This window comes from Rhineura floridana, chromosome 2 (genome assembly GCF_030035675.1).
Source record: "Rhineura floridana isolate rRhiFlo1 chromosome 2, rRhiFlo1.hap2, whole genome shotgun sequence".
Taxonomy (NCBI): domain Eukaryota; kingdom Metazoa; phylum Chordata; class Lepidosauria; order Squamata; family Rhineuridae; genus Rhineura; species Rhineura floridana.
The window spans coordinates 91386086-91399851 of record NC_084481.1 but is presented as its reverse complement, the minus strand read 5'-3'; the positions used below and the strand labels follow the sequence as shown (position 1 = coordinate 91399851).

General features: G+C 43.8%; 2 protein-coding genes across 3 annotated transcripts in view; one reads left to right on the top strand and one right to left on the bottom strand.

Moving 5' to 3' along the window:
- The window catches only part of CATIP (ciliogenesis associated TTC17 interacting protein), an 85125-nt gene extending 79304 nt beyond the window's left edge, over nt 1-5821 (bottom strand). For both annotated transcript variants that reach the window (XM_061609274.1, XM_061609275.1), the window contains exon 1: nt 5334-5821. In XM_061609274.1, coding sequence (XP_061465258.1) covers nt 5334-5585 — 252 coding nt within the window. In that variant the 5' untranslated portion in view covers nt 5586-5821. The remainder of the gene's footprint in view (nt 1-5333) is intronic.
- Nucleotides 1-13766, top strand: part of LOC133376678 (probable hydrolase PNKD) — a 55142-nt gene that overhangs the window by 27383 nt on the left and 13993 nt on the right. The window contains exons 2-3 of the mRNA XM_061609280.1: nt 7616-7731; nt 9137-9249. Coding sequence (XP_061465264.1) covers nt 7616-7731; nt 9137-9249 — 229 coding nt within the window. The remainder of the gene's footprint in view (nt 1-7615; nt 7732-9136; nt 9250-13766) is intronic.

Genomic DNA, 13766 nt, shown 5'->3' with positions numbered 1-13766 from the left:
CAGGAGATTAAAGATATAGGGGTCCCTGTGAGAGAGGTGACCCTGGAAGGGGTCCCTGTGAGAGAGGAGACCCCGGAGATTGGAACAAACGTGGAACAGGAAAAAGATTTGGAGTCTATGGACTTTAGAAACAAAATCTATTGTTTGGAGACACAGGAGATTAAAGACATAGGGGTCCTTGTGAGAGAGGAGACCCTGGAGACTGGAACAGGGGTCCCTGTGAGAGAGGAGACCCTGGAGACTGGAACAGGGGTCCCTGTGAGAGAGGAGATCCCGGAGATTGGAACAAACGTGGAACAGGAACAAGATTTGGAGTCTATGGACTTTAGAAATAAAATCTATTGTTTGGAACTCAATGTTATCTCTGAAGAAATTAATGAAGATTCTAGAGATAAAGTTATCAATGGCATGGATAATCTTCTGGACTGGAATGATGTGATGGAGCCCAATATAGAGAAAATCTATGGAATTAACTGCAGCCATGTGACAATGGAAAAACTTTCAAGAGATGACCCAGTGTATTTTGAAAAAAAGAACAGAGATATGATTTTACAGCTGTATTTCAGCAACCTATTCAGAATGGATGGCAAGAAAATATTTGGGATAGAGGTAATTCCCATCAGACTCTTACTATATGACTATGGCTTTGACAGCAAGATTATTATGGAATACTGATAATGGAAGATTGGATACTGAAATTACTGGACTTAACAAGACTACTGAAGATGGAAGATGGAAAATGGAACTAATAGGGATAATAGAACAATGGCTACTGAAATTACTGAACCTAACAGATTCTGATGTGATGGATTAATTGAAATGTTTATTTTGACTATGGTTATGACAATAAGATTATCATAATTAGTAATGAGATGGATTAATCGATATGCTTATCTGGAAAAAAAAATTGATAGATATATTTCTTAAAGAATTGAAACCTCTCTTTGACTTTTTGTGGAAAGAATAAAGTAATGTTTATGAGATTTGATGATTAAGTAAGATAACTACTGGAGGAAAGTGATTTTATAATATGACTTAAGAGACAGGATTGTTATATATTATAGACTTATAACTGATTTGATCTTTGACAAATGGGAAGTCAATATTTTACTCTTTATTTTTTATTTTTGTTTTTTTTTTTTTGTTTTTTTCTTTTTGTTTAACTATTTTTGATTTTGTTTTTTGTCTTTGAATGTTTTATGATTTTGTCTTGTATGTTTTATGAAAATCTGAATAAAAATTATTGAAAAAACAAAACAAAAGGGCTTCAAAACAGTATGTATGGTGGCAGGTGGGCAGGCATGGCTTGCCCAAAATTGCTTCATGGACCAAATGATGAGGCCTAGTGGGCCAAGTTTGGCCTGTGGGTGGGAAATTCCCCACCCTGATCTACATGGTCGTTCTTGATCTGGACTGAAGGCATGCAAGGGTCACCGTTTGGTTGGGATTAGCTCATCCTAAACAATAGTTGACAGTACATGGAGAGTCTGTGTTCTCAGACCAATTTGCTGGAGGAAGTTACTGTGGACACAGCTTGAAGACTGGTCTGTCTTCCAGGAAACTACTCTGGGGGAAGCTGGCTGGATTTCAAACTTCTGTGAATGTAAAATTCCATAAGGCTTTATTTTCTGAGATAAAGCGACTGAAGAAATGTGGTGTTGTGTGTAACACACTGTATGCAATACTGATTGAATGGCCTTTGCTGGTGCGCTCAGCTGATATGCTAAAGAATGTCATTGACCAGTCAAGCGCTTGGCTTTTCTTTGTTGGCAAAAAGGACTGGTGGCTAATGCTGAAGTAGATTTCAGCTATAGGATCTGACATTTTAATCCAAGGAGAGTCTCTGCTGGATCAACCCACATTCATCTCTACCAACGCTCACAGTGCTGCTCTGCTTTTGCTTCTGTCCTCAGCTCTGCTCACCGTAATCATGAACTGCAGCCAGCTGCCTCTTGCTGTATTTACCATAAGTCACTAGGGAAGACACTAGCATGACCCCAGTTCCTTTGGCAGCTGATGTGTTGACAGGGGACCGTTAGGAGTTGGGAGTCATTTATGAATAAATTTCCAGGAATCTGAGATACTGGGGAAAATGCAGTGTGAAGAGCAATTATGATTTCACTTTTGTGTTGTGGGTACCATGCAAAGGGAAACATTGCATTGCTGGAACTCTTTACTTGAAGGGTTTGAACCACTCAAGTAGATGCCTAAAATGAATTAAGGGCTTAATGTGAGCCTAGGGAACTAAAGCTGCAGTATGATGTTGTAGAGAAAATGCTCTGTCTCGTCTGACTATCTTCCACTCTGTTAACACTTCTGTTCTGACTCTTTGAGTGTTATGTAAGGTGGCTGTGTGACTGTCATGCAGATCTATTGGATAGTGATTGTGATATCACTAAAGAGGAACAATACTCCAACATTGATGACATTTTGTGTGTCTTTTTTTAAAGGCATAGGTTTAAATCTTTTAGAGCTCCCTCGTACCTCTCTAGCACAGTTGTGGAGCCTCTTTATACAGACAAGTAAAAGAAGTAGTGAGCCAGTGTGGCGTAGTGGTTAGAGTGTTGGACTACAACCTGGGAGACCAGGGTTTGAATCCCCACACAGCCATGAAGCTCACTGGATGACCTTGGGTCAGTCACTGCCTCTCGGCCTCAGCGGAAGGCAATGGTAAACCTCCTCTGAATACCGCTTACCATGAAAACCCTATTCATAGGGTTGCCATAAGTCGGGATCGACTTGAAGGCAGTCCAAAAGAAGTAGTGAATACTAGCAAAGCTGCCTCTTTTATTGTAGCCTTCAGCAACCTGGTGCTCTCTAGATGTTGTGAACTACAGCTCCCATCAGCCCCAGCCAGTGTTACTGCAATTTGCCCAAGTACTCTTGGATGAAACAGATTATCTTGACCCATCCCAGTCTGGGTTCAGGCCTGGTTATGGGACTGAATTGACCTCGGTTGCCCTGATGGATGACCTTTATCGGGAGAAGGACGGGGAGTGCGACCCTGTTATACTTACTTTATCTCTCAGTGGCTTTTGATACCATTGACCATGGTGAGCTGGGTATTGGAGGCACTGTTTTACAGTGGTTCCAATCCTATCTCCAGGGTTGCTCTCAGAGAATAGCATTGGGTGACTGTCTTTCGGCCCCCTGGCAGTTGGGCTGTGGGGTGCCGCAGGGTACCGTCTTGTCCCCCAAGCTGTTTAACATCTATATGAAGCCCTTGGGAGCAGTCATCAGGAGATTTGGGGTGAGATGTCAGCAGTATGCTGATGATACCCAGCTCTATTTCTCTGTAACATCTGAATCAGGAGAGGCCGTGCAAGCCCTGGACCATTGCCTGGACTCAGTGGTGGGCTGGATGAGGACCAGTAAACCGAGTCTGAACTCTAGCAAGACGGAGACGCTGTGGGTTGGTGGTTCCAGAGTTCAGATAATTGGTCAGTTGCCTGCTTTGGATGGGGTCGTACTCCCTCTGAAAGAGCAGGTCCGTAGTCTAAGGGTGCTCCTGGATCCATCTTTCTCGTTAGAGGCCCAGGTGACCTCAGCGGCTAGGAGTGCCTTTTACCAGCTTCGGCCGGTAAGACAGCTGCGGCTGTTTCTGGACCGGGATAGTCTAAACACTGTTGTCCACGGACTGTTAATCTCCAGGCTGGATTACTGTAATGCGCTCTCTATGTGGAGCTGCCCTTGAGGTTGGTCCGGAAGCTGCAAAATGCAGCGGCGAGACTGCTCACTGGGGCAGGGTATTGCCAACATGTCACCCTGCTGCTGAAAGAATTGCACTGGCTGCCCATTTTCTACCGGGCCAAATTTAAGGTTCTAGTTTTGGTGTACAGCTCGGGACCAGGATACCTGAAAGACCGCCTTACCCCTTATATACCAGTCGATCACTGCGCTCTGCAGGTGAGGGCCTCTTGCAGATACCATCTTATCAGGAGGTTCGTTCAGCACAATATAGGAAACGGATCTTTAGTGTGGCAGCAGCTACCCTGTGCAATTCCCTCCCCTTGAATATTAGGCAGGTGCCATCTCTGCTACCTTTTCGGCGCCTTTTGAACACTCTCCTCTTTCAACAAGCCTTTCAAGCTGAGACCTATCCCAGTCTGTGTCTGTGTTAGAATTGCTTGTTAATATGTTTTTTAAATAATGTTTTTAACCCTTTTTAAAAAGATATTCTAAAGCTTTTTTTAGAAATGTTTTTAAAGTTGTTTTGTTTTAATGTATTTTAAGGCCTGTTTTTATGATGTTATAAAGTGTTTTTAGCGCTTCTGTTTGCCACCCTGGACTTCTGCTGGGAGGAAGGGCAGAATATAAATCAAATAATGAACAAACAAACATATTCTGGACCACTTCCTTCTTTCTCTGGCTACACACCATATGCTTAAATCGTCCCTCCCCCAAGAGTTTGGGGAACTGTAGTTTACCCCTTACAGAGCTACAGTTTCCAGCATTCTTAACAGTTCCCAGGATTATTTTTTGGGGGGGAGGGGGAAGAAATGTGCTTTAAACGTATGACATGTATACTCTTTTTTTGTCTAAACCAGTTTGTAGAAGGCTGTGCTCTGCCTTTCTCCAGTGTTTCAGTGTACCTTTCCTGCAGAGTTTTGCCAATTTGCTATCAAAGAGGAAGACTAATACTAGTTTTGAGAGTATGTGTGTGTGTAATTACTCTTTTTGACAACACTGAAATGATTTCCAGTTCATATATTGTGTAGGTGGCTTAGTCTGATGTTTCAATCAGCTGAAATCTGTCTCCTTCTGGTCATTCTTCACTTTTGGCCTGGCTGGGACTGGCTTGGAAAATGGCTCTACTATAGTTTCTTTATTGAGTTTGGGTGTTGCATATGTGTTTGCCTCACATTTTGAGCCATTTCCTACCAAAACTTGCTATTCTGTTTGAAGATCTAATCATGATTCACGTTTGCTCACTGAGCTGCTAATGAACGGGGGGGGGACATAATAATAATTTGCTGCCCTGGGCTCTTACTGGTAGGAAGGGCAGGATATAAATCAAATAAATAAATAAATAATCAGTCATAAAGCCCACAGACTCAAAATTGTAACTGACATGAGTCAGTTGGTTTTACAGATGTACAGTCCTCCATTAAAAGCAAATTATTTCCATATAGAAGATGTTATGTTATGTTAATGTCTATTTATACCCTGCCTTTCGGCCAAACGGCCCTCAAAGTGGCTTACTGAAAAAGTAAGCACAAATATAAAAATACATCAATAAAGCAATACATTGTACAAAAAATTAAATTAAATAGCAAATAACATTAATTAAGAAAAAGTATCCAGGAAAGGCATTGCATCTTGCCTAAACTTACAGCTATTTCAAGAGGCGGTACGCTAGTCCGAAACTTCGGCGGCCTGCGGCTTAGGCCAGGAGTACTGCAGCTTAACTCTGGGGGTCTCTGTCTGCATGCCCTGGCCCAGGACGACGATGCTGCTGGTAAAGTGAAAACAGGGCGGTGGGTCTTGCAGCTCTTCCGGGGCGGTGGGTGCCACCGTAAGTTCCTCTCGGGCTGGACGCACAACTCCCCGGCAGCATGTGGCCTGTTTTTTCTGCCGGAGTCCATCCTCCGGCGCGTCGGGGAGCCCTAGCTGGGCAGAGTCGGGTCTTGTCGGAAGAGCAGCGGGTGGGGAGCTTCTCCATTGCTGGGCAGCCTGTGGAAGCTGTTGTGCAGCAACCCATTATGCAGCGAGCAGGTGGGGGCCACTGCTGCAGCTGCCATCAAGGAAACGCCGGCTTGGCCTTGGAGCCTCTCCCTCATGGTGCCGGCAGCAACATGGAAGAGGACGCTCGCTCTTTGTCCTCCCCAGCAACATGCGAGCAAACAAGGCAGGGAGGAGAATAAATAAATAATAATAAGTTTACCAAAGTCCTCAATTTCTTCAGGTTGTATCCAATGAACGGCTGTCAAGAGAGTGGGAGGGGAGAAAGGTTTCAGAGATAACAGTACTGGAAACGTTGGATCAAAACATAGCCATATAAAGCAATATAGTACTTTGAAAATAATAAAGTAAGAATTTAGGGTTATATATGCATTGTCAAAGCAATCTTGAGTTTATTTTGTATCTTAATTGAACATTGGGCCTGCTAATTTCCCCCTTCCTTCTGTTGTGAAATAGAATTGCTAAATTCCATCGTACATCCTAATTTCTACGTTTCCCAGCGTACTTAACATTTTGGGATAAAGTTAATAGCTACTTTGTGTGAAAAAGAGATGAGATGGCCAACAAGGAGGGTGGGTGAGTGAGTGAGAGATTCTTCGAACATATTTTATGTTGATCAGGAACTAGATCAGCAAGATGGAATTTTTTGTCAATTTCATCACTTGCTTAAACAAGGGGTGGGGAATGTTCTGGTTGGTGGGTAGGATCCCTAATTCCCCCACCCTTTGTGGGCAGACTTTGACAGGTGGTTAGCAACAAACATCTGTCAATCACCTGACATCATAATGATAGCAGATGGTTGACATCTGTCAGGTTCAAAGGGGAATACTAACAGCCTATCAGCTGATGGTCCTGTCCCTACACCTTCCTTGCGTTCCAAACATACGAAAATGCACCAGAACAAAAAAGAAAAATATGTTGCAGGTAGTTTGGTATAGTTGAGTTTTCTGACATCTTTCTATAAAATACTTGTTTGATCTGATTATATAGGAACAGATGTGGAATTGGGGGTGTATGGATTCTTTAAAAATTGGTTTGGGTCTAGATGGGTCTTCTTTCCCTTTTCAGTTCCACGTAACTTACTTGCATACGTCAGCAGACTTTGGTATTCCTTGACAGTATTCCCCTCTGCCCTGTCTGTGATGTGAGGCCCAGTATTGCACAGAAGAGCCAAACAGAATTCACAAGAGCTGTGGGCCTTGACAATCCCATAGTTCCCCCTGAAGAATCGTTCCAGCTGCTTTTTAAAAGAACGTGTTGTAGTTCCAAATGTCCTGAGAGCTACTCCCTCTGATAAAAAAGACTGCTGCTCACTCATCCCAGATGTATGGAAGCCATCTTACACAATAAGGAAGAAATGGCATTTTTCACATGCTCAGAAGCACTCTTCCATATCACCATACCTGCTCCAAGGGTAACATTTTTGTACTCAAAACAACTTTGCAGGAATAAGCACTGGCTGAAATGAAACCAGTTCAATTGGCATTCAAACTTTGGGGGTGGGGAGGAGGGCAAACCTATTGGGAAAAGCAGTTGAACAGATTAACCACTCAGTATGACAGTTTGTGAAAAGTGCACAATAAGATAGTATAATAATATTACTTAAAATAATAAAAAACAGTGTGTGTGAGAGAGACGTGGCATATTCAAAATACAATCCATTATTTTGAAACAGCATTGCCAGTGTGACTGGATAGCTAAGTGCTGGGGTGCGCCTGTGCTGTGCTAGATTCCCAGAGTTTTAGTCCGTGCCCCACAGCCTTGTATACATTTATCTTGGTTTTGTTATAGAATCCAGGCAACAGTAGCTAATACCTCTCTGCTTGGTTAAGCACAATCTTGATGAAAGGAATGGTGTTAATATGCTATACCAGAAGCCTTTGTTCATGAACGTGTTCAGGCTTGACTTGCTATTGGTCTTTCTGTCCCTCAGATATAATCTCTATGCCCACACCCGCCTGGGCTACCTGTTCTACAAGCGTCAAGTGAAGAAAGCACGGGAACGTTATCCCCAGGGGCACTCAGTGCCCAAGCCTGTGGTATTCAGTGGTAGGTGCCCAGTCTCTTTTTCATTGCATTTCTGATGAACATACGTTGCTTGGAGGTGAATTGTTTTTGCTTAAATTTCAAGGTGACTCATGGTTGGAGGCAACACCTGCTGGGTCATGCCTGCAGAGTGCAAAATTCTGTCACAGAAACCAGCTTCTTGAGATGCCCCCCCAACCCTCATAAAATCCAGGCATTTAAGACCCAAGGGAATTAGACACCCCAGCCAAATTTGGCAGAATTGGGCCTTTCTGTTTTGTGTTTAGGTTTTCTTTTTTAAACATGTGCAGAACTCTAGATCTCCCTTTGTATAAGCTCTTGCAAAGGACATAGTCCAGTTTCAGTTGTTCCAAGTTTGAGCTCTGAAGCGAGCTGGACATGCATGAAGCTGGTGTCTGCATATGGTTGTTTGCATTTTTTATTTCATTTTTTTGCCTGCTACTACTTCAGAAGAAGAAAAATGCCTCTGTTGCACAGCTGCTTAAATGGGCTGGTTTGTTAGTTACCACAACCCCCTGCTCCAGAGCATCCAGTGTTTTGAACTGTTTTCCTGATTGTTTTGCTTCATCTTGTGTTGTGTTTGTACTTTCAATGTAATTTGCACTGAGGTTTCTCTTATCAGTATAAGAAACTAGTAAGCATTTAGGGCCACCTTTTGTTCTCTACTTATTCCCCCCTCTTTAACCCTCCCCCCTATAAAACAGTCCTCTTAACAGACTCCTCACAACAGTGGCAACCAGCATGAAGCTTAGTAGGCCTTGTTCTCACAGAGGCCTTAAACCAATGCCTGGGCTGTAAATCAAGGAAAGCCTAGGATTGAACCCTTCTCCCTGACAGGCTAGTTTTCCTTGTGGAGGGAATGTCTTTGTATGGAAGAGCATTCACTCCTGTGAATCTCTGCCAGCAGTCTGATGTAGTACAGCCCTGAGGGAAGTTTTGTCACCCTGGTGGGAGCTAGAGCTTGGTGGTGGTACAGGAATTCTGTCCTAAACTATGCTTACAAGCTTTAAAAACAAACTAACTTCCAAACCCCTGCTGGGAGTGTCTTCTCAGAGTACCGTTAAGAGTATTAGATGCTTTTTTTATGAGAGGTGTCAAGGCTCAGGTGTGTGTGGAAGCTCTGCCTTCTACCCTGGAAGAAAGTCCTGCTCCTTATTTCAAAGGCTGCATACACACCATACCTTTAAAGCACAGTTTCCCCCCCCCAAGAATCCTGGACTGTAGTTTATCCCGCACAGAACTACAATTCCCAGCACCTTTAACAAACTACAATTTCCAAGATTCTTTGGGTGATTTAACAAGATAGCATTAAGAATCAGTACTAACATAAAAACGGTGGCATCTGCTGTAGTCTGTTGTGCTGACTTTGCTGCTCCCTTCCTTGCTCTGTGTGCCCCTGTCATCCCAGGAGTGAAGATCCTGCCCATCCCTGTCTTGTCCAATAACTACAGTTACCTTGTGATTGATACTGGCTCGAACTGTGCTGCAGCTGTGGATCCCTCTGACCCGTTGGCTGTACAGGTGAGAGAAGCTAAATGTGACATCTATTCCCTCCCTCTCAAGCGAGACTAGCATTTCCTTCCTTATTTGATTCTTTAAGTTGAAAGGGGAAGGGCTGCAGCTCAGGGACAGAGCATCTGATTTGCATGTGGAAGATCCCAAGTTCCATTCGCTCCAAATTGAGCTGGGAGAGACCACTGCCTGAAACCCTGGAGAGCCTCTGCCAGTCAGTGTAGATAATACTGAGTTAGATGGACCCATGATCTGACTTAGTATAAAGCAGCTTCCTATATTCCTATATCTGGAATTGTGAAATATCTACTCAGAAAAATTGAAAGGGCAACCTTATCCTAGCAATGTTTTCAGCATATCTGGGTTTGGTTCTGAAAAACAGTTTGTTTATATTAATTACAATACAATATTGAAAGCATAGACAGCTTTGGTCATCATGTGGTCCAGCCTCTTGCATTTATACAAGAATCCTCTGTATCCCAAGACTAACCCACATAACCAATGAAGAGCGTATGGAAGGAAAGCTTATGTGATGGACTCCAGTTGTCTCTGATCATTGCAATGCTGCCTTAGACTGATGGGAGCTGGAGTCCAGGTGCATCTGGAGGGCACCGTGTTGGCTGTCTCTGATGTGTACTCCGTGGAGCTGGTAGTTTGGCATGAACTGAGAGCAAGCAAGGTGCAAGGGTGCCTTGGATGAAGAAGACTAGGGTCCATGGCAGGGCAAGGACCAGGAGAGAACAGCATGCCTTGTGCTACAGGATGGAACTAGTATTGTCCTTGAATCAGCCACCAGCTTAGAAGCTGAGTAGAAGAGTCTGGATTCCTTAGGGTCCGCCCCCCCCCATATGGCCAGCATGTAGGCCACTGATGCAAAAACCTCTCCCAGAGGGAGGCTCTAGTGGGCCAGCTGTGCTTCACCAAAGAGCATGTCCTACTGCAGGTGTTATCATTCATGGACAATTTGTTTCGGGACATAGGAATGACCCTTCTTTTACACTGGGTGAAGCAGCCCATGCTTTGGATTTTGGCTAATTTAACGGCAGTCTGTTTTCCCCAGGGAATCCTTGGGATCTATAGTTGTGTGAGTGTGGGTGCATGTGGATGAGGAGGATATTGAGATTTAGAGAATTCTCAGTGCCTTCACCAAGTAATAATTCCTGGGATTCTTTGGGGAAAGCCCTGGAAGTTAACCACTGTGCTTCACAAGGTCTTATTTTAATAGACAGGATGAATATTGCCTCACTGGGTAGGAAGCCTCTCAGCACCCATTCCCTTTATGGGGAAGTGACAGACAGGCACATGCCTCACTTGACATCTCTCACAAGAGAGGGTTGAGGAGCATTCTGTATGTTATGCCAAAGTAGCCATGACTTCCCATTTCTCCTCCTTGCTCCCAGGCTAGGAGGTCCCTGGAGTTGTGGGGGATTAATCTGAGAGAAGAGGATTCAAGCCCCCTGGTCTGGCCAGGCAAGGGCTCAGTCTCTCCTTTCCTCTTGCCTCTCCTTACAGTCTTAGAGCGTGGGTGAACTGTAGCTAGGCAGTGTGAGTAGGTTGGGCTCCATAGCTAGACTTCAGCAACTCCAGCGTTATAATTAAAAGAGCAGATTGTTTGTAAAGACAGTGGAAGAAATAGGAAGCTGTGTTACAATAGAAGAACAAATTCCCTACATAAGCTGTACTATAGCTAAACCAGATTGAGTAATGTATAAAATGTCTTCAACTGACATGCAAAAAACAGATAAAGGGAGAGATAAAGAACGTTGGAAACTATTTTCCTTATCTCTGGAGACTTGGGGTGGGGGCTGGCCAGATAAGGAGACAAACCAATCAGGGAAGCCAGCTCTTCTTGGCATCCATGAGATTCATCATTTAGAGAAAGGGGAATTGGCCATTAGCATTTGCCAGCAGCCCAGTGAGATAGGACAAGAGGTGTGAACGGGACAAATATTTTATTTTTCCTTGCTGGGGTATGTGGGGAGCGGGGTTGGTGGGAAGAGGCATCTCCCATGGATGCTGTTTTCTAGTTAATGATATAGGAGAGTTTTTTTGGTACAGACAAGTTCTCTTAAAGCACAGGTGTAAAGTGTGTGACCTTCCAGATGCAGTTGGGCTGCAACTCCCATCAGCCCCAGCTAGCACGGCCAATGATCAGGGGTCACAGGGGTTTTAGTCCAAGAGCTTCTGGAGGGCCTTAGGATTCCCCACCCCTGTCTTAAAGGGAGAAAGGGGGGCACTGGCTTTTTATTTCAGGAGATAATAATGCCTAACTTATTGTAAGGATGAAAACAAGATAATGTATGTGAAGCATTTTGAACTCTAGACACTATAAAAATGCTAACTATTGGTGTGAATTTAATATAGCATGGATATACTGTTCTTAATCTCCCATCTCCTAAAAAATAATAAGATAACTCATTCCCTCGCTGAGACCTCCAGCTGCCCCATCTCTCATGTTTTGTGGGAATGGGGAACCTTCAAGTAGAGTGCTTCAAGTAAAGTGCCTTGCAGGAGCAAGTGCTGCTAAGGCAGTGACTGAAAACTGATCATGCAGTTGCTTTTATAAATGTACAGTTGTCTTGGTATGTGAACCGCTGTCTACATTCTTTGGCCACCCATCCAACCCACCTAAAGGCAGATAGGTTTGAATTTTCTTCAGCAGTATTGCTTGTTGCTTCCAAAGATCTCTGTAAGAGAATTTTAAATGTGTGATTAACCCCTCCCCAAAGTCTGCTCCTCGTTATCTCTTCCCTGAGGCTTTAGACTGTGCTTTCCTGTCCATCTGCAGGGAAGCAATCTGCTAAGTAGGAGCTGGCCACAGCCAGGTCATTCCAAGTTTAGAGCAGCAGCATCACGTGATGAGCACCATCTCTCCTGCTTGGGGCTTGTTTTGTGTTTCCCCTTCAAAGGCTCCTGTCCAGCCGGCTGTTCCTGTTATACTTGAAGCAGCTGTGTGTTTTGTTCAGCTGTAGCCAACAGACACACACTGGGTGGCCGGATGTGACAGCCAGCCAGATGGCCCAAGGAGGAAAAGTCAGGTATCCAGATTCAGAATTGGAGGATGAAGGGCTGCTAAAAACTATTCGTCCTCCCACCCCACTGGCCCAGGATTTTTGTCTAGGTGCTGTTCTGATATAGAGTGATGCCATGTGAATTGCAGTAAAATAACCACTGAAGCAGAGGCTAAAAATATTTCCATACCTGCAAGAAAATGCTACAAAGGGCAAGCCAGAAGACACTCTTGCCAAGGAACCACTTTGACTGTATGCACTCTAGGAAGCAACTGCAATAAGCAAACTGACTACCCAATTTCAATCATCTTGTAAGCTGGATGGAGTGGATACAAGACAGATGTCTTGGTAATTCAATGGGGGAAGGTGGCTCTGTTCAGTAGCTGAAAGCTTGACATGATCTTGGGCTCTAAACCGTACACTAACCCTTTAAAATTGTATTGCGCATTGCCTAGAGGCTGTGGCATTAGGAAACTTAACAAATTTAGACAATGATGATAATGCTGCATGGACTGCTTTGGAGAAATGTGCAAAGAAACCTGGTCATTCAAGAATAGGAACACAGTGAAAATGTTTATATTGCCTTGGGACCAAGATGCAGTGGATTACATGCCTGGGCACAATGCACTAATCCCCAGTTTAAATTTCAGTTATTGCAAATTAAGCTCTCTCATCAGTAAACCTTGCTCTTCTCTTTTCCCCAAATTCACATGTGATAACAAGAGTCTGCACAATCTGAGGGCCAAATTGAGGGCCAAAGTTAGTTGCACAGCTGTTTTCCCCTCCTAGGGTAAATGCAGGCTTTTGGTTTTCTCTGTCTTTGTGATCAACCCCCCCCCCCGCTTTCTCACAGATAGAAAAGCAGCTGGGGAGTTTGATCACAAAAATGGCCCAGCATCCCTTTTGCACAGTGCTCCTGCTAAGAGATCAGTTGCAGATCTCCGGGTGTCATGTATAATTTGGCCTTGATGCTCACTTGTACGATGGCATGAGTCTTTTCTTAATCTGTTTGTTGTGTCACTTTGCGTGCGGATGAGATAATATATGTTAAGGCAGGAAGAAATCCGTTGTTGTTGGTTGTTAATCATCTTCTATGGATGTCCCAAGGCAATGTATAAAATATAATCAAAACAATTACAAAGAAAACAGATCACTTTAAAAATCTCATTGTTGAAATTCCCAGCCTCTTTGCCCATTAAACTTGCTTCTCATGCTATTCTGTGTTTGTCCTTTGCGAAGCCACTCTCTCTTGCCCTGTTAATTCACACATCCCCCCTGAATAGCTTTCTGCTAGACTTGTCTAGCCCCTGAAATAGGATCACTTGCATTGCCTTTCTCAGTCAATCTAGCTGTGCTGTGGCTCTGGTTTTTGTATAGCATACAGTTCTCTGACCTTGCTGTCTGGCACCCGTTCCTCTTATTGCAGAGGAGGAGATTCCTGTGTTTCAGGCTAGCATTCTTCACCGCTTTTTATTGGGATGCAGGGTACTGACCACTCCTCTAAACCTTTTTTTC